The 27,448-nt window shown below is 38.6% G+C and overlaps 2 protein-coding genes across 4 annotated transcripts in view; one reads left to right on the top strand and one right to left on the bottom strand.

Moving 5' to 3' along the window:
* Window positions 1-70: 70 nt before the first annotated feature.
* Window positions 71-10,783, bottom strand: MRPL18_1 (39S ribosomal protein L18, mitochondrial; the record flags this gene model as incomplete). Of its 3 annotated transcripts, XM_051214360.1 has the most annotated exons (8): window positions 6,114-6,433; window positions 6,716-6,952; window positions 6,990-7,107; window positions 7,139-7,252; window positions 7,292-7,369; window positions 7,403-7,512; window positions 7,554-7,633; window positions 10,505-10,783. In XM_051214360.1, 6 exons carry the CDS (start codon window positions 7,501-7,503, stop codon window positions 6,242-6,244), a joined length of 840 nt encoding a protein of 279 aa, XP_051067524.1. In that variant the 3' UTR covers window positions 6,114-6,241. The 3 variants fall into 3 exon arrangements, with proteins under 3 accessions (XP_051067525.1, XP_051067524.1, XP_012796634.2); XM_012941180.3 differs by lacking the exons at window positions 7,554-7,633; window positions 10,505-10,783 and having other exon boundaries at window positions 7,292-7,551; XM_051214359.1 differs by adding an exon at window positions 71-370 and having other exon boundaries at window positions 6,114-7,107; window positions 7,292-10,783.
* An 8,010-nt stretch (window positions 10,784-18,793) lies between these two features.
* BUB3_3 (mitotic spindle checkpoint protein Bub3) overlaps window positions 18,794-27,448 on the top strand; it is a 43,099-nt gene continuing 34,444 nt past the window's right edge. The window contains exon 1 of the mRNA XM_051214358.1: window positions 18,794-18,883. The gene's annotated coding sequence lies outside the window, so the exon portion shown is untranslated. The remainder of the gene's footprint in view (window positions 18,884-27,448) is intronic.

The following is a 27,448-nucleotide window of genomic DNA, read 5'->3' as shown; positions in this document are numbered from 1 at the left end:
GTTCTCAATTACATGTTAGTCACGTGATTCGTAAAAATTAAAATGTGTAAAACATCAAATCTTTGATGAACGTATATGGTATTTACCCATATTTAATTAATTAATTACCTTTCATGTTATTCATTAATGTTTATTTTATATAACAGTAATAAACAACATATTGTTGAACATTTGAATACATTTCTTTATTTAAATTTTGTGTAATCGACCCTGAGTCACATCATGTGTATCCATGCTACCGATACTATTGGACAGCCTAGGTCAAAATAGATGTAACTGTTTCGATAATGTCGTTTAAATTCAAATTCGGTAATTTTATGGGTTACTGTAAATCAACATGCAGCTAATATGATATTAAAAATGATAATACCTGTAAAAAGAAACAAAATTATACACGTTCATATTGTAAAGAAATAAAGAAAGGAATGTGAGTAAAATAAAAAAAAGAACAAAAATGGATAGAAATTAGTATATGACAGTGAAAATAATGATAATAATATTGTTCGCAACGGGGACAGTCGAGTTTGAGATGATAGACTGATATTTTTCAAATTAACTATTTACTATATGGTTCTCAGATTTTATTGAGATGCTCTGTAATTTAGTGTCAAATATATACGATTGTCCCCAGTGGTGTTTTGTTCACTAAACTATCAGAAAGGATCGTTCCAGTCAAAGAAGTTCCTCTCACCATTATGAAGCAAAAAAAGTTACAATAGGATTTCCACTGCCGTTATTTTGAGTCGTCTGATAATGTCTCAAGACATTGAGTTGCACTATTTCTAGGACCCCTACCAAGGAAACGTGAAGGACCAACAGATGCCAGTCCTGTACAGCTTTCTTTCATGCCACGACACAATGTCATGCACTGACCACCTCTCCGCTTCTTCCACCCAGTCCCAGAGTCGGCAAATAATGCACGACGTGGAATTCTCTGGAACGACATTCGTAGAACATGTCCGAGCCACCGAAGTCGGTGTTCCAATACAGTGATACGGATTGGATTATCGTCACTGTGCCCGAACACACGATGCCGAACCTCTGCATTACTAACATGGTGTTGCCACTGGATCTCAGCAATCCTTCGGAAACAACGATGATCGAACACAGAGAGTCGTCTAACATCCTCAACTCGGAGAGACCAGGTTTCACAAGCATAGAGTAAAATTGCTCTCACCGACGCGTTGTAGATCCGAACTTTTACAGCCAGACTAACATCATGAAGGCGCCAAAGGTGGCCCAGATTGGCATAAGCCTCTCTGGCTTTCACTATACGTGCATTGATCTCATCACTCACGCCAACACCAGCATTTATGTAGCTACACAGATACACGAACTTCTCGACTACTTCTATCTACTCACTACCCAGGGTGAGTACAGGGTTAGAACCCCTCCAGTCTTGTAGAAGTACTTTGCACTTCGAAGGTGCAAAGCACATGCCATACCTACGGACATTGATTGCCAACCGATTAAGTGCTGATTGTGTGGCTTGGGTATTATTGCACAGTAAGACAATATCATCCGCACACTCAACGTCGAAAAGTCTTTCTCCAGGTAACAGATCCACACCGCTATTACTTACATCCATCAGAGCTGTTCCCAGAATGTCATCGATAGCAAAGTTGAAGAGAAACGGTGAAGTGGAGCAGCCCTGTCGTCTAACCCCACTGCTTCAATGGAACAGTGGAGAGAGGTGGTTATATGTCCTCACTCTGCCTGAGATGTTTGTATATCGGGTTGTTAAGATGTTAGTCAACTTCTCAGGCACACGCTTCCTCAGTAGATAATCCCAGAAAACAGTGCGGCCCAATGAATTAGACGAGACCCTAATGTCAAGAAGCATTACGATTGTTGGCCTGTGATAAGTATGACGGTGTTCTGACATTTGGTGGAGGAAGGAGATATGCTCAATGCATCCTCGACCGGAATGGGAACCACCCTGATCTTTGTGAGTCAATCTTTCCTAGGTTTTGAACAATCTATGAGGTTTGACGAAAGCCAATAGTTTGGACGCAATCATAAGTAGACTTATTCTCCGATAGTTGTTACAGGGACGACGTGAACCCTTTTTAAAGATAGGGACAACTATCGACTCACTCCATGATGTTGGAACACTCTCCAATTGTCATACCTGTGTAAATGAATCAGTTAGTTCCTTAACCAGAGTGAGGGCATATAACCACCTCTCTCCATTGTTCCATTCGGACAGTGGGCCTAGGCAGGGTTGCCCAATCTCACCATTCCTCTTCAACTTTGCCATCGATGACATTCTGGGAACAGCTCTGATGGATGTAAGTAATAGCGGTGTGGATCTGTTACCTGGAGAAAGACTTTTCGACGTTGAGTGTGCGGATGATATTGTCTTACTGTGCAATAATACCCAAGCCACACAATCAGCACTTAATCGGTTGGCAATCAATGTCCGTAGGTATGGCATGTGCTTTGCACCTTCGAAGTGCAAAGTACTTCTACAAGACTGGAGGGGTTCTAACCCTGTACTCACCCTGGGTAGTGAGTAGATAGAAGTAGTCGAGAAGTTCGTGTATCTGTGTAGCTACATAAATGCTGGTGTTGGCGTGAGTGATGAGATCAATGCACGTATAGTGAAAGCCAGAGAGGCTTATGCCAATCTGGGCCACCTTTGGCGCCTTCATGATGTTAGTCTGGCTGTAAAAGTTCGGATCTACAACGCGTCGGTGAGAGCAATTTTACTCTATGCTTGTGAAACCTGGTCTCTCCGAGTTGAGGATGTTAGACGACTCTCTGTGTTCGATCATCGTTGTTTCCGAAGGATTGCTGAGATCCAGTGGCAACACCATGTTAGTAATGCAGAGGTTCGGCATCGTGTGTTCGGGCACAGTGACGATAATCCAATCCGTATCACTGTATTGGAACACCGACTTCGGTGGCTCGGACATGTTCTACGAATGTCGTTCCAGAGAATTCCACGTCGTGCATTATTTGCCGACTCTGGGACTGGGTGGAAGAAGCGGAGAGGTGGTCAGTGCATGACATTGTGTCGTGGCATGAAAGAAAGCCGTAAAGGACTGGCTTCTGTTGGTCCTTCACTACACCCTGGTTGGGGTCCGAGAGATGGTGCAACACAGTGGCTAGAGACGTTTTCAGATATGGCCCAGAATAGAAGCCAGTGGCGATCCTGCTGTAACCTTCTTTTACTTTCTTCATAAAAAGTGGTTGTGTCTCCCTTACCTGAAAGATTTCTTCCCATTGTACCTTTGCGTTCCCTCATTACTTCCACACTACCTTACACCAAACTCTTCGTTATTGTTCTATTTTTTTTCTAGTTCTCTTCGAATTCTCATTGTTTTGTGTGGCGCATATATATTGGCGCTCTCTTGTATCAATATTCATGTGTTCAAATAAATAAATAAATAAATAAACAGCTGGAGCTACTTGCGGACTTCCGCCTCATTTGGTGGATCAGTCGTCACCCGCCATGGTGGGCACGGCAGTCTGATCTATGTAGCCGGGACGGCAGACCAGTTGAACTGCTGCTCGGAAATTTTCCCATCGTCCAAGACGTCGGCAGGTGTTATTGATTGGCATCCCGTTAGCCTCACAGATTGTTTCACGCCAGATATCATACAGCCAGTGACTCTGGTGAATTGAAAGAGCTCTCACTACCAAGGTTTTTGGTCCTTACTCAAGCTTTGCACAATTACATTACGTAACAATTTTCGTTTGTGATCAGACTAGTGGTCAGTTGAACTACACCGACACGCTTCAATAAGCTACAATGAGCCTGTAAAAACCCAATGCTTGTAAGCGAGATTTTTCGCGAAACCGCGAGACTTAACTCGCAAATTTCTTGTCTTCATGCGACTGCAGTCAATGCTCATCTATACCTTTCAGTGGGATGGTAGTTAACCTTGAACCTAGCTCGGTTTGATATTTAGTTGCAACAGAAGCTGCAACCAATTTGATGACGTCGATCCATATAGGACGATAAATTGCTGGCCACTGAAACGTAAAGTAAAATGAGCTCAAACAAGGGCATGATCAGAGTCCAAATAGGTACTCCAAAAGGAGCAGCAGTCTTGTACACATCCACGCCAGCGGTAACTGACCGTGATGTAATCAGTCCAGGCTTGAAATGTAGAGGGAGGACGCCAGATAGCACATCGGCGATTACTGTACCGGTAGTTAGTGCTAGCCAGAAACATGTTGTAATATGCGCAAAGTTGCAGTAAACGGTCACAGTTATCTGACCTGCGAACAACAAGTCCCCATCGGCCGTCTGAACGATTCTTTTCTGTGAGTGCTGCCTCAGCTCTAGCGCTTAGTGAGACACCAACAAAACCAGACGAATTTGCCAGTGTCTTCGGATAAACGCACGTGAAACAAGCCTTCGAAGTGACCGATGGAGAGCGAATTTGTAGTATTTCACTAGTCTTGAATACGGGTATCGGAGAGACATCGATACTAAGGCTTTCGGTTGTCCTCACCTGTGTTCTCCTTCACTACAATACTACCTGGGTGCCCAAACCGAAGCAGGTGGTTTTCTTAGGGGACCATAACCAAAACCTTTGACCTAGAGGTCTAATTCACAAAACGGTGAAGGGACGATAGAAGATGCAGTCCTATGGTAGCCGGTGATCAACAATGGGTTCGTAAGCCATTTGTTCCCTCAGAATGATGGAGTCCATGTCCACCATTGGTTTTAAACCAAGATTTTTCAACTCCCCTAGGTGGATCTTCCGTACCCATTAAGAACAGTTAAAAACAGAGTTTCAAACGTCCAGCGAAAAGTTTAATTTCGAAATATACCGCAATTTCATTACCAATTCGCAATGTTTACTACCCCAGTGGTGTTATCTCACATGTCTATTTTTAACAGCGAAGTTTTTTAGAGAGATGTTTGTGGATGTTGGATTCCCAACAGAATAAGAGATTATTTGACAATTAATAGATTAGGTAAGTGAAACGTTCTCTCATTACATTATCCATGATAGCCATAACAAAAAGAACTTTTACGTGAAATACATGTGTAGTATGAAAATCCATCCATAGTGACCGACAAAATACTCATCGGCACGAGAAAGGTTTCACAAAATATACTGCATTTAATGGTTCAAAAAACCATTAGCTGTGGATCTTTCGTTCATGCTTAGATGATAGATGGATTTTATCCAGCCAAAAGGTGGCCGACGGATCATAATCATGAGCGGCCGGACGTTATTTTTGTGTTATGTAAAATATTATTAACGGTCCAGTCACACATTTTGCAATCTAGACGGAAAAGTCTACATACTTACTTTTGCACTAAATGTATATCATTTATAACATACTAAAGATCCAGTTGACTCATTCAATTATTAGTACGAGATTCCACAATAGTGACATTTAGAATATGCATCTTCTCAGTTATTATGATAAATTTTCGTAGACAAATCAACTCATTAAAAAAAAATGGAAAATTGATATATTTTTATAAAATCACCATACTTGTTGAAAGTAGACTCTTCGTGGCGGGGTTAAAACTGCGTTTCTGATTATTCATAGAACGAAAGAAGTGATGAGTAGGTAGTAACATTAAATCGAACAAACTTCACGCCCTTAGAAATTCCATTCATCTGTATTAATATGCTCAATTACTGAAGTAAATAATTTTCCATATGTAATGATGGCCTACTATGCATGTGATTCTATCACTCGTCACTTTGTGAATTATATATAAACCCATTAAAAGATTCACGCTTCGAGTAGGCTGATAACTATCATCCCAAATTCGTTAATTTGATTTATATTTACGGTTTGTCTGCTCATATACCAATACCTGAAATAAATTCTCACAATAGATCTCATATTTGACATTTCGCTACCACCATTGCACAATGGGGTTAACTCAAGTATGATATACGTAACTAAATGGGGAATTATATTTCAATATCGTCTTCATCAAGGAGCTACATAGGAAAACTGAAACCGTCAAATGGAGAAACGTAAGTTAAGATTCCAAGATATTACCAATGAAGAAAGATGAAAGTTATTAACCCGCTTCACAAACTTCAGTACTGAATGAATAACTGAATATCCAGACTGCAAAGTGTCAGGAGGACACCACAACTAAAAAGTAAAGATAAATAACTTACGATAATGTAGAATGAGACATGTTAAATCCCCGTCTGTGTAGAGAAAACAATGAAAACCTTGTATCAGTAAAATCATTTTATGTACATTATAGTATGTATACAACTTAAGTTGTATTAGTTGAACTGTTTTACATTAACTGCCACTTAGATGGAACAATTGTTTTAACTGGTTCTTCACTCTCGTTTAAGTCTCCCAAAGACTCAAGTTTCTTCTTTTGCAACTCTTCATAGTCGTGCTGCCAATAAGCTTTGTTTTGTGGATGCACCATTCTCAAGTAATATGGATCCCATACCATACCTTGACGGATTTTTGAAAGAATCTGTAACAAAGGAATGAAAATCATCAGTAAGACATGTCATTAAATATAGTACTAATATCGAAGTCGAAAAGATTATAAAACCTACTTAATGCATGTGATAACGGCAAACAAATGTGAATTTGGATCCTGTTATGTTAACAATCGTACAAATAAACTGCTCACGCACATATTTTTAGGCGAGTTTCGCCAATTTTACACAAAACAAAACATAAGCATTACAACGATTTAAAAAAATAAATGAGGAAAAAATATACAGTGTTAGTAAAATAAAATTAAACTTACTTGATAACGACTTTTTAGTTTATATGAACCTGCTCTAGGTCTAAGTGAATACGGATAAGGGATGCTATCCCAGTCGGGTGTAGTACGAAGTGTTTCAATAAGGCTCGGATACATAGCACGTTTTTCTTCATCTGACATACTGTCATAATCTATCCCAATGGCATCCAACTCTTCAATAGGTGGTGTCTCCTTCAGTTGTATACCACCATTCAACAAGGACTCGTAGAAAGCTCTAGTCTATTTTTATCTAAAATATGAACGACAGAGAACATACGCTTTCGTTTTCTTTATATATCTCGCTCGTTTCTGAAAATAACTCCGTGAAACCACATTGGTGACATCTTAAGGCCAACACTCTTCCAACATTTTCTGCAGCTGAAACATCAATACAACTAAAAGATGTAGCATTTTCAAAAATAATACCTATATAAATGTTTTCTGATGCTAACTTCTTTAGTTGAAGCAGAGATCAGCACTTTTGAAGAAGCATGAACAACAAGACCTGTTGTATTATGAGGTTCTCTATTTAAGACTACTCTGGATTAATATAAAGTAAAATATATCAATAAAAATTACTTATTCCAGAAGTCTTTTCGTGGAGCTTGAAATTCCCAACCTTTCATTTTCGGTGCTAGACCAAGAAGTTCAAGATTTCTATAACTATGCCTTCCGTAAAAGTTTTCTAACCTTGGGTTTTTGTTACGATACACCAAAGTAGACATCGTTTTTAAGGAAAATCTTTTTGGGACATTTGAAAAAGCACAGGAATTTAACAGATCATTTAGCATAATTTGTCCCTTCCAAATAATGAAGACTTTTAAAAATCTGAGGAACATACCACTAATCTCAACACAGCAGGACTATAAGGAAAACTTCACGTTATTGCAATTGACTATAAAAATTTTTAAACATATAGACCTAAAATGGAATTAACATGGCATTCAATTAGTTAATCATGGGTAGTTCATCATAGCCTACAAGTATTAATTGACACCCAACCTAACAATCATGAAACATTATTACGTTATTTCAGGGACCCGTAACCAAATAAATAAAGCGAGTACTCAATGTCGGACATCTGAGTGATGATTTCAGAAAAAGATTACAGACAAACCCCCCATATACTTACCATCAATAACCGAAAAATTTTCTGTCTGTGGCTTGAAACTGTTTCAATTCAAAGAGGAAACACTGATAGCCTGTTTTTAGTCCGAGTTTATGCACTTAAGTCTAGGAGGTAAAGAAGAGGTATTAACCAATGAGATCACCGACTTTCAGTTTGAGCTGTCAGCAAGTTCGAAAATCCTACCTAGAACCTGTAAGATAACTGCAATCTTGGGATGCGCTATGTAGCCTAAAATCAGTGGACGTGGTGCTGTCGCTTTATTCTCTATCTTGCCTTAGATTTTAAATATCCCATTGTTCCTAAACTGCCATTTTTTATCTGGATTTGTTACTTTCGAACTGCTTTTTACGCTACATACTTCCCTTTCTACCTTAAACTCGCCAATCTATCATCCTTCTATTATGAACGATATTTTGCTCAAAATCTTCACACCTCTGCTGCAAAAAAGTAGTAAGTTGACATATATCATCTATCTTATCGACAGTTAAATCACAATCGTTAATCTGTACAATAAAACGGACATCAAGAATAGAATTTATTCCCAAAATGTATCTTTACAAAAGTTTCGAGTTGTTTTTTTAATTAATTGGAACAACTATGTGTGGTTTACAAGTGGGACAAGATAATCAAAGTGCTATCGTGAAAATATGGTGAGTCGAAAACTGAGAGAATAAAAAAATGAAGCTTCACGCAGGAATGTATTGAGTTCATAGTTTACAACAGCGCAGAAGGGAAAACGAGCCGAAATAAAGTATTTGAACTGATAAGAATACATATCGGAAGCAACAAACCAATAAGTAGTAAAATGATTATGGTTTGGAACGTATGGTGCTAAATATCAAGTCAATCACAATACCTAGCAGCTATTTTAAAGAATTATAATGACAAAAAAAGTTAACAATTTGTGGGACCAAATGAGTAGAGAAGAAGCTAAGATTGAATTACTCATTTCACACAATGTTCAACAAGAAATAAATCATGACTGTGTACGAACGGTACAATTTTCGATTGAGTTAAAAACAAGTCGTGTTCATTTCTTCCTATACATCATTTGCACTTGTAGTAATAAGATTAACAGGGTTAGAAGTCTCACTACTACTTCGCTTCTTCAATAGGTTGGAATGTACAAGTAAGCTCTCTATTTTTTCTTTTCGCTCTTCAATGATGTCATAAGTACTCTCTGTTATCTGTCGATTAACCCAGTAGTGTCCAGTTGACTTATTTCTTTGCCCAACTCCTCGTTGATTAATAACATTTGGCTGCTTAAACCAAGCTTTCTTATCTCCATAGGAGTGCCCAAACTCTTCCGGTCACAATGTGTCTTCTGCTTGTGTTGGGTTTTTCCTAGGTTCTCTCAGACCCAGCCATGATTGTATATAATATCACTTCTTAACGGAACCACCATTTCGAACACAATAAGATTATCCCACTGACTTGCCACGGCTGTATCACTGAGAAGACATATGTCTTTTCCCAGCCACAGTGTAGTGAATATCCTGCTGACTCCTGTTTGCTACTTTAGTATACTCACAAACGAGGGTGTAGTAGGGTATCCCATGCCACCACCTCCGCCTCGATAAAGGTTTGGGTAGTGTTTTTGAAGCATAATCCTCACATCAATATACTTTTAAAATTAGATCACTGATCAAAATGCAGTTGCCCGGGTGCTCCCCATACGGTAATCTAGCTGTCAAACAATGATTTTGCTACCGTACGAGCATTGATTCTACCAAGTGGGATGGCTTCGCACCATTTCGTGAAATGATCTGCCATAATCAATATGTATATGCTTTCTTGTTATATCTCCCAGTAGTCCGACTGTATCAACTCCCAGGGACCAAACCTCCATATCAATTAACAGCACTCGCTGTCTTCCAGCCGCGTTTATCACGTTCCAGCAAACCTGAAAACCATTCAGAAAACCCTAAATGTCCCGCGGCCACCAGTATCTTATTTCAATTCCCTGATCCATCTTGTCATTTCCAGAGTGCCAATTATTGGCATGAACTTTATCCAACACTGCTGTAGCGATAGGTTGTGGCACTATTAGTAGTACCGATTGAACACAGGATAACTTACGCCAATACTAACTGGTCCCACAACACCCACAAACACTTTGTCTTCCGACTTTTCCCTTTAATTTCCGTGTTAGGTGGCCTTTGTCAATTGCCGCGGACAGCTCGATACAGTAGTAGTGCCTCACCATCTATTTCTTGTATATGTGCCCACTGTATTATCAAGTCTTGCTTAAGAGACGGGATGAATGTTGATTATACTAAAATAGGGACAGTCTCAGTGTGACACAACAGGCTGTTGTGATAAGAAATCTGAAACTTTATGTTGGCGTCCCAGTCGATGGATACGCTCGAAACCAAAGTTTTGCAGTCTTGCCAATACGTCGTTTTCTCTCCCAAAATTCTGTGGCCATTGGGGAGCTTCATAGTAAGTACTCAGTATGAAATTTATGCCAAGAAGGTACGGTCTGTACTTCCGTACGAATTTCACGACAGCTAGTATTTCTTTTCGTGTAACAATAACTTTTTCAGACCGATTTAACGCTTGATTTCCAAACCTAATAAAAAGCTCTTTGTAACTGTGTCCGATTTGGTAAAACGCCGATTTAATTCCTACTTCACTTGTGTCTGTACCTAAGCTGTACATACCTGGACTATTTGTATTCTGAAGCGGAAACGATTTAGTGTATCGTCTAATTTTGAAGGTTACTGAGATCCTGTAGGTCAAAGTTTCGTAAAACGATTAATGCTTCATCTCGATAATTAATAGGGTTCCACAGGAGCGGTCAAATCGAGACAGTCTTCAACGTGGTTGAATTCAACCACAGTGTCTCATAATGTCCATTCTTCAAGTAACGAAACTGATTCCGTCGTAATGACGCATGATGCAGGACAAGTATTTGATGATAAGTTATCGCGACGACTCACCTTTCGGGGCGATTTTGAGACCTACTCGAATGAAGTACATAAGGTAATATTACTTCTACGATTGATAATTTTTTGTAAAGTATGAGTACACTAAATATGTCATGTCAGTCTGTAAAAAGAACAAAGATAACCCTACTCTAAGGTATTTTTTTCGTCAGATGTGTTTGTACTTGTGAACAGAAACAGTGCATCGGAATCAGATGCTTGTCTTCAGAATTTAGATGATGATGGTGATAAACATTCCTCCGAGGAGCATGCATCCTCTAGCTCATCACGACAACTCAGACAAAGATGACATCAGTCATCTACATATGATTCATTCCAAACGACCTTATCCTTCAGCTTTAAATAATGACGCTGCTTATCTGGATTTTGGATCCGTGCAGTGATGTGTAAGTTGAAGGTCACCTTCACTAACATTCTGCACAACCATCCCTGTACAGGATATATTTCTGTAGATCCTTTGAGACCCGAAATAACTGCAGAACTCAACTGCTTCTAAGACAAGGGCATAATATATGTTGTTGATGCTTCACGTGCAAGACGTGCTTATGGACGTCCCAGTGAATACATGTTGCCGTGTGCACACGCCAAAGATCTAATTCGTGTATGTTTTTGTCTCTATAAGCACAGAAGTCGGTGAACAAGTAACTACATGACCGACTTGATTCTGATTTATTTTCCAGTCTATCGATACCTGGAACTCCTCCTGGAGCCCCTCTGGGGCCAATGCCGATCCCAATACTGGATGAAGGAGTAGGGTTGGGCAGAGGGTTTAGAGACCCCATCCAGTGGAAATCTAACTCGCTAAAAACACGCTAACCAGGAAAACAATTCGATACCTCAACCTAATTACTTACGCCTGCTACTCCTCGTCGTAGAGTATATGCCGCCCATCAAAATTCTATATCCAACTCTGCCCTGAGCAATCTTTTCCGGTTGCTTCCAGTTGCTATTCATTCTTTTCATGTCTGCCTCCTATTCCCTACGCAGTGTATTTATTATTAATATCATTATTCACGAACATCTTATGGGTACATGGTCATCCGCTTTTCCGTTTCCTTCCGGGATTCCAGGTTGACGCTCGCTTCGTTATGCAATTTAATGATTTCCGAAATGTACCTTTCACGTACCGCTTCCAACATCTTTTCTTATTTCCTCACCAGATGGAACCTGGTTTGTCATCGCCCACACTGTCAAAATCGATTTTTCTCAATGACCATGGCTATGTTTCTTGATAACCAGACGTCTGTTATTGTAACTTTTTTTACTTTTACATAAGTTCACTTATACGGCCATCAACTTATTCTTACAGTGTCACGGCAGGGAGCGTGTACCCTAAAGTCTTATATAATAGTCTGACTACGGAATACAAGGACGTCGGTTCGCGTTGGTATGTAGCGATTTTCAAGTTAGTGCCTGCGTGATTGGTGGTCCGGACCGTTTACCAAATACTTCAACCCTGAACTTAGTAAATTAAACAACTAAGTTAAATTCGGTACTACTGTACTACTAAGAAATCACATAACAGTTGCTTTTTGCCTCGGTATACATCGGTAAAACTGAGTGACTGACATCAATTTGCTTTATTATTAGATAAAGCATCGACTCATGGTTTTAACCAGTGCTCTTTCGTCAATGATCAGAGTCTCTATCATGAAAGTATCTCATCTGTTCCTCGTTCTAGGTGGTTTTTCATTCGCAACCTAGCAGCCCTTTCTTCACTTCTGCAGGTATGTTCATGTAATGAGTTCGGAATGATTTTTCTTCTCTTGAAAACTTAATAGGACTCAGACACTTGTCACCTATACCTATAGTCATTACCGCAGATATTTACGAGCTATTTGATTCTAACGCATTTATTCATCGAACGATAAATAGGGGTGAGTGGTCAAAGTTGTTCATGAGATATTCATGTTACAGCATGTATGTAGTACAGGTATGTTCGTATTCGGAACCAGTTACGTCACTGACTATCCCGTCACTTAGTTACTCAAAAAATACTGAAACACATGTAAGATCTAATTCATTGTATTGAAAATCATTTAAAACAATATGATTTTAAACTTTCTAATGGGCATGCATGGCAGGTGAAATGTCTCCGAGACTTAGCCGAATACTCCAGTTTTTGGGTCGCTGAATGTCGAACAATTTATCGATCCCCAACAAGGTCAAGGAAAACCAGCACACGCCATGAATTGGCTGATGCAGTGGCGGTCATACCTTTGCTTGTACTTACTTTAACTAATATATTTCCGTAACAACGTTCTTTGTGCTGTTCAGTCTTCAAAGCATCCGTAGTACCTTGATACGATGAAGGAGTAATTCACGTTAGGTCCTGACTGCGAGGCGTAACTTCGACGTTAGCTGTTGGTCACACCATCCTTGTCTAACTCCAGTAGGCCCTTAATTATTCAACATAGATTATCTTCTTTGATGATCTACAAATGTGCAGACGCTGGATATCTATTCACGTTTTATGAGGACATTACAATTATTTTTGCTCCATTAATAAAGGGAAATTCTCCAAACTGGCAAATGTCTGTTAAAAAAATAAATAAATGGTTATTAAACTGGTACAATGAACATATTCATAAAACTGGACGAATGTATGTTAAGGTACGGAATTCTTGTTGCTGTGACTGATTTATACTTTGTGACTCCTTGTATTATAGAGAAGTCGGTGTTCGAAAGTCAAATTTATGATTGTAAAATCTCGCGGATTCCAAAGATTAGGCAGCTACCTTGATTTGATATGGATTATTTCAAACAACTGCCACCTGCCTTCGATGTTCATGAGACTGAAGTCTCATCCCATACTTCCTCTTCATTTCTCACAAGTGTCACTCAAGCAACCAATTAAGGCTAAATAAAGCGGACGACAAAGTAAATAATAGGAAAAGTCGATTTTTGCCCCCTTACATCGTGTATTTGCGGGAAATTTGCAGACAAATATATGTAAAGTACCTCGTTTGAATATGCAGCCTCCTGTACTAACTTACCCATAAACATTTACAAACCAGTGAATTGTGTTATAACAAACGAGAACAACCATCAATAATGCATGTCTAAATATACAGACACAATGAATTTCGTGAGATCTATGGACCCAAAGTTTGTTGTTTTTGTTTAACCAGGCTGTTTGCATATACTTGGTGACAATCATACATAGCTTACGACGTGCATGTAAATAGCTTGCTCTCTGTGTTTGTGTTCATTGTCACTAATTACCTCGTTCGTCCTATAAGAAGTATTCAGTAAACGTCCGTGAGAGTGTTCATAGTCGTGAGGGCAACAATGGGCCTATCAATTTCACCCGCTTGTCATAGGTCGACATATAACCGTAGGTGGAATAAAGTGCGAAGGATGCTCCAGAAAAAACACGACTTCCTTTCGTGTAGTTAACTTGCAAATGAAAGCATGATCAACGGTAATTGGATTTACCAGTGATTTATGTTGCCGTTTATGCAGTCACCACTGAATTTCATTGTGATGAGAATCTATCAACAGTGATAGCATCTGGTAGCCACAATAACGAAAGGTGACTGGATGATAACGGCACGAAAAGGAATTGGATCCGTTTATCCGTTTCCTGTAGGATGTAATGAAGTTTGCTCGTGTTCACAAGCGTACCTAAACCAGAAAGAACAGATTAACATGGCACTTATGAGTTTGATGACAAACGGCTGTCAAACCGTCAAAGATGCTGATCGCACTCTGAACGCTTTTCGAAATCTTGTCCCCGACTTACCAAGCAGCATCAATTTCCAACCCACGTTCGTCAGCAGTGAAGTTTACTAACATCTCGGATTAAGAACCAACCTGCCAAGATATGTCCAACTTTGATTGTGTACTTGTGATATTAATATGATTGATTTGCATATTAGTGTAAATGAACTTTCTAGTTCGAGGAGCTCTAGTCATCAGTTATGATCTATATCAGGACGCATCGTTGCCCCTAGGTTTAATGTCATGTTCATGATAGGTATCTACGGAATTCAATGGAATATCTGCGGATACCATTTCGGAACTAAAAGAACTGAGGGACGTTTGTCTGCTTGGTGTTATGTCCACCAAACTGGTAGCTGTAGTACGTGACTCACCTGCTCGTTTAGATGTTAGGTGCACTGTTGATTACAATGGGAATGCAGATTGTAATAAGTGTGTTGCGGTGGGTTGGTGCATTGGCGGAAAGATGACCATTCGAAAGGGTGAATATACATTGGGAATTGGTGATAGTTTTCGTCAACAGATTCAATCCTTTTGCCATCAAGGCCATTCAAACTTCGAAACGCTTAGCATTGATATGATTCTAACTTTCACTTTAGGTCAAGTGCACATGATATGCTTAAGTTTGATAAAGAAACTAATCAGACCATGGATAAAGTTGTCCAACAAAAGACTATGTAACGTGGACAAATATGTGGTTTGAGATATAACTAAATTAATATCAAGTTGTATACCAAGTACTCCTTCTAACTTTCAGCGTAAATGTTGAATATTAGACTTTATTTCAGTATGGAAAGCGACAGAGTGTCTACTGTTCCTTCTATATTTAGGTTCCGTGATTCTTCAAAAATGTTTACCACAAACCTTTTACGATACTTTTAAGAGTTTAGTATTAGCGATGTATTCGTTAGCGCATCCAAGATTACATAAAAGCGCAACGGAATCAGTCATAACTTATTTACTCAATTTTCTCAAGGGATATGGTCAGGAGAACTTATTTTATAATGTGCATTTATTAAAGCACCTACCTGACGACGTTAGTTCACAATGAGCTTTGGATTACTGTTCCGACATCCCACTAGAGTCTCATATGAGGCAGATTAAGAAGCAGTGATATTTCAGTGTCCATGCACTTGATGATTTTAGTCGAAAAATCATACATTTCAGCGAGTTTTCTAAATCGCCTTAAAATAGTACTCAGCTCTTCTACTAGCTATCTTCTCAGCCTAAACACATGTTATCCGTACAAGAAGCAGTAACGCTGAGATTTTGGTTTGGTCCCTGGTGAAAGCTACATATAACTGTACATTTTGCCCATGAGACTTATTTATTTCCTGAAATATAATGGTTTTGTGGCTTATACATCTAACCAGAGAAGGTAATGTTAACAGCTAAGCGGGGCGTTTTATCGCCCAAAGCGGATGCATAACAATGGAAACCCTAAAGAAAGCTAATATTACCAATATTTTTCTACTAATTGCATGGAAGTAGATTCTCATAATCTAATGTATGTGATATTTATGTCTTCTGTCCGCTGATGCCATTACGAAGTTTTTATGCATTCCACGTGCTTGCTCAACTATTAGCAATGGATCACCGCAGTCTGGGATTGGGAACCTAGGGATGTGTGGAAATAGAAATGAAAATACTGGTAAGTTATGGTGAGATACTATCTTGAGTCCATAAGAGTATGCCACGTTTTCCCCTAAAGGGCTTCTTAGTAGTTGCTTGGAGCACATCAACCAGCAGTGAATTCCAGAACCTGACTACTCATAAGGTGTAAAATTTGTGCCTACGGTCGATCCCGCCATGTTGTATCCTCAAATTTTGCGTGTCACTCCTAAGGTTTCTGCTGCAATTGAGTTTAAGTAGGTATTTGATGGGCTGTCCAGAAGTGATGCCATAAGACACTGAAAGGTCACCTCTGAGATACCTGTACTATAACGGGAAAAGACTCGATTATTTGAGCCGCTATTCACAAGGTTTGAATTTGGGTCCTCGAAATGATTTCGTGGCTCGCCGTTGGATAGGTCAAAGTGTATTCTTGTACTTTTGAAATGAGGTGAAGAACACTGTACTCCCATTTTCTGAATAGGGTCGAATGAAACTGCTCATTGTCATACTGGCGAAAAATTCTTCAACGTTATCGATGGAAGGTTCGCTCGAAAGACGTTCTTGCCGCAGTTGACTTGGGACTTTTATTCATAGAGTACCAGAACTCCTTGATCATTCTCTACTTGAGATACTTCCAGAGCAGAATAACAAAAGTCGTATGTGTACTCTGCAACATGTCTCAGGTGAATAACTTTACACTCTAAAGTATTGGAATAAAGTCAGTCTTAATCCGCCTATTTTTTAAGTCGAGTTAAATCCTCCTCACTTGCCAGCTCATCTTCTTGGTTAAAAACGTCTCCCCAAACTTTCAAATCCTCAGAAAAAATAATAAATCGGATGACGCTCTCTGAGATAGGTTATTCATATGGCTACAAGGAGCAGAGTTCCTAGTACTGAACACTAAGTGATCCCAAAAGAAACAGATAGATATTGTCGCAGGTTTCAATTATGCTGGCCAGATATTCAATGTCTGCTGCCGTGTCAGATCCGTGAAACCATCAAGTTGTGGATGATCTGAATGGCGCAAGTTCACCCTGGTATTTGTGACAGACGTAGAGGCGAAGCAGACGAGAAAAGGCAATACATAACATCTCGTCATATTACCTGCAAAATCCATTTTGGGTGTTTAGTATATGAAAATCTCTCCACGTACATACTAGTTTATTCTTCTTGATTTCTTCAGACGTATATATTGGTTGTCTTTTTGATTGGATATGAGGTAGTGCTACTTGTATTTTATTGTTGCTCTTGTTTTCCTAACTGTTTTACTGAAATTCCATGTTTTCCTGAACAGAACGTACGTTGTTTTAGTTCACGCTTGGATATGGCGGCAGCTATATTGATTAACTTCCTTTTTTAGACTGCATTGCTTAAATTGGCTGGAAATGTGGATTGAAGGACTCTTCCAGAATCTGTAGCAGTCTGTGTTCTACCGAAATTAAATATTATCTTTTGTGCAGACTGTGCGTGAACTTTTCAGGAAGAATTGAATAACAATTAACTATTGTTCTGTTTAATTCTCTTACAACCTTTACCAACTTACACAAGGACGTAAAAATAAGATGTATATGTGTTCCGAAGTTCAAGAATTCCTATAAGAAGAAAAGAGTTATTATGAAGGCAAAAACGACCCAGTAGTCAAATGATATTCGAGTTATTTAGGTTCGTTTCAAAGATAGGATGAATCATGTGTGTATAATTCCTAGGTATTGATGACCTTTTATAAAAACCTAATCTCAATTTCAGCACAAGCCTCGGTAAAGACTAAGGGAGTCTAGTTGAATTTCGAGGGGTACTTAAGGAAAAACCTGGAGTGTTTTTAAAGATTCGTTATGATATCTTATTATAGTTTATTATTTAGCTTGTTCAAAGTAGCTAGGTCTCTGCCTGGACGTACTAGTGTCTTACCCTTTCTGTTCTATAAGTTTTCGACATTGGATGCTGACCTCATTAGTCTTAATGGACTCCACGCAGTTGGAGCCGCTCGGCCATGCATCCGCACCAGATCACGAGTGCGAACACCGTGCTCAACATCCCCTGCAATCGCTATCCAGAATAGGTCAGACGACCCTCGATATATTGAAAGCCTATCAAATATATCTTCGAACCTCTTCGCTTCTGTCTTTTGATTTCAATTGGTGGGTACGATTCAGATTAGGAGTTACTGGTTAGAGCGTTGTCAAGCTCCGAATACCTGTGGCATTTTCAAGCGCATCCATTAACTTGACCTTTATCCATTAAAGTATTGGCGTCTTAGAGGTGACATTCTGATGGCTCACAGCATCCTTAACACTTCTGGACATCCTTTTAAACACCTACTTAAGCTTAGTCCCAATACCAACCTAAGGGGCAACACCCAGAAATTGAAGACACACACATAGCAGAAAGGACTGTAGACACAACTCCTACTCATTAAGAGTTGTCGAATGCTGGACTTCTCTGCCGTCCAAGCTAATCCAAGCGAATTCTCAGAAGTCCTTCAAGAGGCAACTTGATCTATTCTTAAGGTCTAAGGATAGTATCATACTATGATTTACTAATTTCTTTTTTCTATTCTGTCGTTAACATATCTAGGTTCCTGCCTATAGTTATTCGTGATCCCCTGCTACTAGACACGGAAGTCTGTTAAACGTAAGCTTCTTCTATTCCGTCTACAACCATTTGAACCATTTACATTGACAATGTTTTAAATGCACTGACTTCAGGTTGTCTGTCGACCTTGGTGCTGGTAGACAATTTTAATGACTTTCCTTGAGTGTGAGTTACTTATATCCGTCTTTTTAAGAAAGCTTCTTGATAGATCTTATTCTTCATCGTATTTTGACAATTTTTATGTGAATTTTTTACGGCAATTAGTTCGCTTGAAATGTCCGAGTACTGTTGACTCATAAGTTAATTATTTGTTTCATTATGCTTCAGAAAACTCTGGAATTTCGAGTGATCTCCAAGACATTTCCAGGTCATAGAACAATTGTAATAAGGTCCTCAAGTGTTTGCTACCAAATCTTTTAACGTTCGGCAAATAAACTCAAACTGCACAATCAGGGTTATCTGTGAGGTTAAATATTTATCTTCGAATTTCTGTTGTCCACAGCACATTGTCCCCAAGTTCCGTTAATTGTATGATGATTTAAGAATGTCCTAGTTTCCCAGCTGTCTTCATAACGACTCCAACGATTGATACATTTCCTTCTAAATGCTTTGTTCGAGACAGTTTTTAATTCTCGAACAATGCTTTATCCATTCATCTCAGAAAACCTATTTACAGCGTGTTTAAATAACGAGAAATTAAGAAGTTTCACCCTGATGTATTTCTGCCGAAACTTTCATTCTCGTCATAAGTTTAACTTTTATGGCAATTTATGACCTATATTGGCGAATAAGTAGTTAGTTCTATACGAAAAATCGTAATGTTTTTATAATAAACCTTCACTTTGTTTGCGAATCATTCATGATTCTTTCAGTGTAAAAGAATTGTTTGGTCAAATGTAGTGACGTTCGTTATTAGGAAAGCCTTTGCTAAGCTGATAAAACGTACCAACCTGTATGAATTACTCGAAAAGGTACGTGATGCTCCTGAAATTAGTTGATTTGTTTATGTCTTTCCAAATACCTTATTCCAAACACTTAAGTCTAGAGAATGCTCACGGACGGAATTTATAAGCGTGGTGTTTAAATCCGAAATTAATCGCCTAATAAATACAAAGATGGTCGCACAAAGCAGTTGTATGGTATTAAGTCTCTTATACAATCAGTACACATAAACAAAACGTTAATGCTTTGTCATAGTCAAACTGTGATGCGGTAAGTTTCCAATGAAGATTACGCTATGTAGCGTAATCTTAACTTGTTTAACGGGAGAAGTAATGCATAAATTTCATTCGTCACTCATCCACAATATGAAAACTATACTTTTAGCATAAATCCTGGTATGTCATAGAAAATTATGGAATACTAATATAATGATCTCACAGGCCAACTCTAAAGGAGGACTTCCCGTTTTATTTTGGTTTTTCAAACATTCCGTCTGAAACTGATGTCCATAGTAAAAAAAAACTTTTAGAATCAACCTACTTCGCCGCTTTGGTCCATAGTGATAATCGCCAAAAATACAACTTCAATCCTATGTCATTTTCTTAGTGTCATTTCACTATCTGTATTTAAAGCTCGAGGTATCCACAAATCGACTCCTTATCTCCACATGTTTACAATGTCTTCGAATAAATGTACTAACCTCGTTAATTTGAGCTGATGGAATTAAATTCTTGTTTCTCATCAAAAGCACTATGAAATCCTTAGCTCTTTAGTATAGAATGAAGCTTGGCAGTAGAAAAATGCACAGTCGCTCATAAAAGTACCCCAACATAACAGCATAAAAGCATTTAATTAAAAAGTAAAATAAAGTATAATAGGTATGGGTTGCACGGAGGAAAAAGACAAACAGTATTTAGATGCTCAGTACTCAAAAGAACCTGAGCTTTGAACGTAACTACATGACGACTTATTAATTAAAACATTAAGCTTCCAGCTGACATTTTACAAGTTCGAACTCCCTCAACTTCTTACGGTCCGGGTACCTGATCAATTTCGCTAACTTTCACATATACTAGTCAATCAGTAACAACGTAAAACTTCGTACGTACGTACATCAGTTCAAGCTGCCATACCACATTAGCACAGAGATGCAGTTGTCGATTCAAAGCCCGTAGTGGTAGAGGTAGTACGATTATAAGCAGTAATCGGAAAGATTAGGGTTTGTAGATGTTATTTAAAGAACACAATCCACTGAAATAAATTTGGGAAGAGAAAAAAGAGACGGAGGAATCAGGTTTCTTCTGGTTCCTTACAACTCATTGAAGCCCGTCGGTCTACTCCGGGTGATCGTGAGTTTGACAACAAACGAAGGTTGTTACGTCATGAAATTGGGCAAAGCTTGCGTAAGGATCGAAAAACCTTGTGGTCGGAGAGTGCTAATGAGCTGGAAGCAGCAGCTGCATCTGGTAATTACCGGAAGCTATTCCAACTCATCCGAACCACTGGCAGCAAGAAGTCTGGTGTGAATGAAACAATCTGCGAGGATGACGGAACGTCAATCACTAACATCCATCGACGTGTTGGACGATGGGCAGAATTTTTCGAAGGACAGTTCAACTGGCCTGCTGCTCCGTCAACATCGGTCAGACTGTCCTGCCGTCCATGGCGGGTGACGACTGATCCACCAAATGAGGCGGAAGTCCGCAAGTAGCTCCAACTGTTGAAGCTCTACAAATCACCAGACCCTGATGACTCAACTCCGTCCAATATAGAGATGGCGGCGACTTTCTGGTTAAGGAACTAACTGATTCATTTACACAGGTATGACAATTGGAGAGTGTTCCAACATCATGGAGTGAGTCGATAGTTGTCCCTATCTTTAAAAAGGGTTCACGTCGTCCCTGTAACAACTATCGGAGAATAAGTCTACTTATGATTGCGTCCAAACTATTGGCTTTCGTCAAACCTCATAGATTGTTCAAAACCTAGGAAAGATTGACTCACAAAGATCAGGGTGGTTCCCATTCCGGTCGAGGATGCATTGAGCATATCTCCTTCCTCCACCAAATGTCAGAACACCGTCATACTTATCACAGGCCAACAATCGTAATGCTTCTTGACATTAGGGTCTCGTCTAATTCATTGGGCCGCACTGTTTTCTGGGATTATCTACTGAGGAAGCGTGTGCCTGAGAAGTTGACTAACATCTTAACAACCCGATATACAAACATCTCAGGCAGAGTGAGGACATATAACCACCTCTCTCCACTGTTCCATTGAAGCAGTGGGGTTAGACGACAGGGCTGCTCCACTTCACCGTTTCTCTTCAACTTTGCTATCGATGACATTCTGGGAACAGCTCTGATGGATGTAAGTAATAGCGGTGTGGATCTGTTACCTGGAGAAAGACTTTTCGACGTTGAGTGTGCGGATGATATTGTCTTACTGTGCAATAATACCCAAGCCACACAATCAGCACTTAATCGGTTGGCAATCAATGTCCGTAGGTATGGCATGTGCTTTGCACCTTCGAAGTGCAAAGTACTTCTACAAGACTGGAGGGGTTCTAACCCTGTACTCACCCTGGGTAGTGAGTAGATAGAAGTAGTCGAGAAGTTCGTGTATCTGTGTAGCTACATAAATGCTGGTGTTGGCGTGAGTGATGAGATCAATGCACGTATAGTGAAAGCCAGAGAGGCTTATGCCAATCTGGGCCACCTTTGGCGCCTTCATGATGTTAGTCTGGCTGTAAAAGTTCGGATCTACAACGCGTCGGTGAGAGCAATTTTACTCTATGCTTGTGAAACCTGGTCTCTCCGAGTTGAGGATGTTAGACGACTCTCTGTGTTCGATCATCGTTGTTTCCGAAGGATTGCTGAGATCCAGTGGCAACACCATGTTAGTAATGCAGAGGTTCGGCATCGTGTGTTCGGGCACAGTGACGATAATCCAATCCGTATCACTGTATTGGAACACCGACTTCGGTGGCTCGGACATGTTCTACGAATGTCGTTCCAGAGAATTCCACGTCGTGCATTATTTGCCGACTCTGGGACTGGGTGGAAGAAGCGGAGAGGTGGTCAGTGCATGACATTGTGTCGTGGCATGAAAGAAAGCTGTAAAGGACTGGCTTCTGTTGGTCCTTCACTACTCCCTGGTTGGGGTCCGAGAGATGGTGCAACACAGTGGCTAGAGACGTTTTCAGATATGGCCCAGAATAGAAGCCAGTGGCGATCCTGCTGTAACCTTCTTTTACTTCATAAAAAAATGGTTGCATCTTCCTTAACTGAAAGATTTCTTCTGGTTGTAACTTTCCGTTACCCCATTATTACCACTATTATCATTACACTACCTTACACCAATCTCTTCCTCATTGTTCTTTTTTTTACCGTTCTTACCTTTTTCCTCTTTCCTTCTCTTTAAATTCTCATTGTTTTGTGTGGTGCATATATATTTGGCGCACTGTTGTACCAATATGTATGTGTTCAAATAAATAAATAAATAAAAATAAAAGATAGCTTTTCATGATATCCTTAGTTAACACGCAGATGTTAAAATATTTCACATTCAATATGTGAATTTATACATGAAAAACCGTAAAATTGAGTGTCTTCACAAGTTTCTAGATAACGGTCTATTATTATTTCGTTTTATACTGAATTCAAATTAAATATATCATTATTAATTTCATTCACGGAGTCAAAATATTTTGTGGTTAAAATACTAACAGCTGGCAACACAAACAAATTCATGTTTGTATTCACATGCCTTAGGATAGTCTTAGTCGTGAATGCTCAATCACGTGACAATTGACCTTGTATGGAGTGATTATTGCCAAATGGATTTTTTGTCTGGCACCAAGCCAAATGCACATGTGACATACTATGTTTTATTCAGAGAACTGTTTATAGTAGCTTATTTATAGGTCATCAAATTTTTTACATGTGTAAGTGTATTGGAATTGTTCCACTCTGTTGAATAATTCTACTTGTTATTTTCATATTGGTTTTCATGATTCTGCATTACATACATGGAGATCCTTGTATGCAGTGAACATACTTCATCTTTTCAGACTACCGACTAACTCTATAACCAGGGATCAATAGATAAGGTCATGTTGACAAATTAGACCAATAAGAGGTTGTCAAATATTACGTGATTAGCAGAAAAATGGCTTTCATTTGCAAGGGATAAAACAAACTAAAGGTGAGCTTAATTTCTTAAGGGACAGATATACATGTAAATGAGTGCAAACTAAATGACCGGTCTAATCAAATAAACTTCCTCCTTCACTCTGTATTTTCCTCGAATAGCAGAGTTCGTGCATAAAAAGTGTGTATTGGTACCAGCTTCCTGACAATACACATCACTACACCGTACAGGTGTTTCATACAAATTTGATTACTTGTGAAATACCAAACAAAAAACTCGTTATCTGTATTGCGGTGTATGCTACTTATGTCGACAGATATAAGTAGTATTTAGCCACAATTGGAAGTGGAATACCTGGCAACAGAAGATTGAAACGAAGAGAATAGGAAAGAATGGAGACGTAGTGCTGTGGAGTCCCGTACCAGGACGAAACGGCCGTCCAGTGCTTTCAGGTTTAGCTTTAATTGACTCATGAATTCAACTATGGAGTTGGTTTTCTTCACCTGAGTTCTCGTTCATGACAGTATTTAAACATAAAGTGTTACTGCATAAATTTTAAAGTAATCTAAACAAATTATCATTGATAAAATGTTTTAAAAAACATACTGTGGATCCGCAGCAAACATTTTATTGAATGGTTCATGTAATCTGATATAAAATCAGAAAATCCCTAATTAGGTTCATGAGGAAATTAAATATTTATTCAAATAAATTCATTATATAATGATGTCTTTTAAGCTCACAACTTACATAACTTTAGAAATTATTAATTCGAATATTTTTGTTTGGATTAATGACTGGAAACAGTTCAACATACCATAACTGTAGATTTTGGGTTCTAATTTGTTCTGTATTTATTCATGTCACCAACATTTAGTTGATGTCCTTCTAATGGATCTTCCTATGTTCTACTAGTAAATAATCATATAATCTTAATTTTGATTTGTTTAAAAAGTCCCAAACCCAATAAATCAGTATTCATTTCAATTATAAAATGACTTAATTTAAGTGATGTACATATACCCCTTCTCATCATAATTCCTTGTGCTAAGCTTATCTTATTCTAGTATTATTATTAGTAGTATTAGTGACAGTATTATTATTACGATTATTATTATTATTGTTGTTTACATGTCTTTGTCGTATCATTATAATTAATCTGGCAGAAATATGAAGAATTTGATTAGTGTTCATATAATTTTACGATTTACTGAATTTATATCACTTCATAGTTTTTAATTGATTTCACAAGTTGAAATCATGAGCCAGTTGAAGCTAGACCACCATGGGAAACCTGAAAGCACTGGACGGCCGTTTCGTCCTAGCATGGGACTCCTCAGCAGTGCGCATCCACGAACCCGCCCCCGCGGGATTCGAACCCAGGACCTACTGGCTTCGCGCGCGAGCACTTAACCACTAGACCACTGAGCCGGCATCCAACGGTGTTAATGTCTAACTTCAACCAACCCACGAAATTGAGCGACACATCTACCATTGTCTTCAGTGAGTTACTATCTCACAACAGACCTGGTTGAACTCCACTGGTAACGGCTTCTCACTAGAACTCCAGGAAATGCCTCTTGAAGTCAGTCACTAGTGAGCAGATTATTATTATCAGAAGGGGTTTTATGGAGCGGAGCGGGATCGTGGATGCGCACTGCTGAAGAGTCCCATACTAGGACGAAACGGCCGCCCAGTGCTTCCAGCTAATTTCATGGTGGTCTAGCTTCAATTGACTCATGATTTCAACTATTGAAATAAAATCAGTCTACTGATAGTTCTATATTTGCATTCTGACATTTTTAATGATATATTCCCTCTTAACATGGTTATTCTTCTAGATGACTTAAGAACCTGATAAGAATTTATTGAAAAATAAACTCCTAGTTTCCTATTCAAAATTCAAACTAAGTATTTCTCTAAATTTCTACATATATATTATAAAATATTCAATTTCTTGTAGTTGAGTATCGTTTCCAAAATATGATTTTTGCATAGTTTTTTTGTTCATATCAATTTCCTTCAGTATTTGTCTAAACGATCGTCTAGCCGAGCGCATATACGTAAACCATCATACCTATTCTAAATTTTCACTTTTTCTTACTCTAATTATTAAAAAAAATCACTTTTGAAACTGAAGAAATGGGAATATTTCTGTAAACATGACATTAAAACAACTTATTACAAAATTAGAATCATGGTAGAGATAGCCACCTGGCACGCTGCTTTTGTGCTCGTAGCTTTGGTTTTTAAAATGAGAAAAGCTAAAGTGCCTACAATGTAATTATGTTTAGGCGTAAACTTATCTAAATGATTGACTAGGTCTTCCAAATCATATCCAAGGTTGAATCTGCTACATATTGCGGAATAGGAAAGATAATTTATCTGTACTATCCCTTGCTAAGCCATATTATGCAATGTTCTCGAAAGACCTATGTACGTGGTCTTCCAGAAATAAATAGGCTGGCATATTCAAGCCATCCTTAATGTGACTGTACACGAGTGGGTGTCTATGATACGTTACATAAAAATTTACTTGATTAAACTTCATGTGAGTTGATCTTCAGAGAATTTCGAACGATATCAGTAATTTGTTCTGGATTTTTACTACTTTAGTAAACCGAAACACAACATCCATGAACTAATTTCATGATATTGTGGACTGTATAATAAGTAGTATCAGTGAAATTAACACTTAATGATTTATTTCTAAATACTTCATACTGTACAAGATTCAATCTTTGTGAATATTTTCGATATAGTCACACTGTATTTTTAAACTGACTTCTTTTGACAACTAGCGCAGAATTTTTCAACTGGTATATTTTAATATGAATAATAAGATCTCTTCATTCATGATAACTCAAAAGTAAACTATTTTTACATGTACATTTAACAGATCATATACCAGTTAATTTTTTAATTTTACTCCTGAGTATTTAAAGATAGATGTATAGTAATTGATTTTTGAGTGGTTGAAATACTTAATTTCAAACTATTTGAATTGCTTTATCGACTCCACATTTCACATGTACTTCAGTTTGATCAGTCGGATAGTATAACTCTCTATCAAACAAGTGTAGTATATAAACTTGTACTTTACTTCTGAATCTCATCAGTTAAATTTATATTCACTAATAGACTTTTCGATGAAGTCAAAAAAAGATGTAATATAGGTTAATCATTTTATTAATTTTCGTTGCTAGGGTTTATCAATAGTCTTTATTTATTTATTTGAACACATAAATACTGGCACAAAGGGGGTACCAGATACATATGCGCCACACAAATCTCATTCGGTTTGTGTGGGGGCTGGGATACTGCCCGGGTGCCCAAACCGAAGCAGGGGGTTTTCTTAGGAGGTGTCACACCCGGAGCCTTCGACCTCAAGGTCTAATCCACAAGGCAGTGAAGCAACGTTAGATGATGCAGTCTCATGGTAGCCGGTGACTAACAATAGGTTAGTAAGCCGTTTGTTCCATCAGAATCATAGAGCCCACGCCAACCATTCGTTTGTAATCAGGGTTTCCCAACTCCCCTAGGTGGATCCTTCCTATCCACCAAACCAGTTAAAGCGCGAGACATTTGCTTTTTGTCCTCGCAATTTCGTAAATGATACTCCTGCCTCGAGAAGGC

This window comes from Schistosoma haematobium, chromosome 2, assembly GCF_000699445.3.
Source record: "Schistosoma haematobium chromosome 2, whole genome shotgun sequence".
Classification (NCBI taxonomy): Eukaryota; Metazoa; Platyhelminthes; class Trematoda; order Strigeidida; family Schistosomatidae; genus Schistosoma; species Schistosoma haematobium.
Note: the sequence above shows the minus strand (reverse complement) of the source record. Positions and strands in the feature narration are given on the sequence as shown.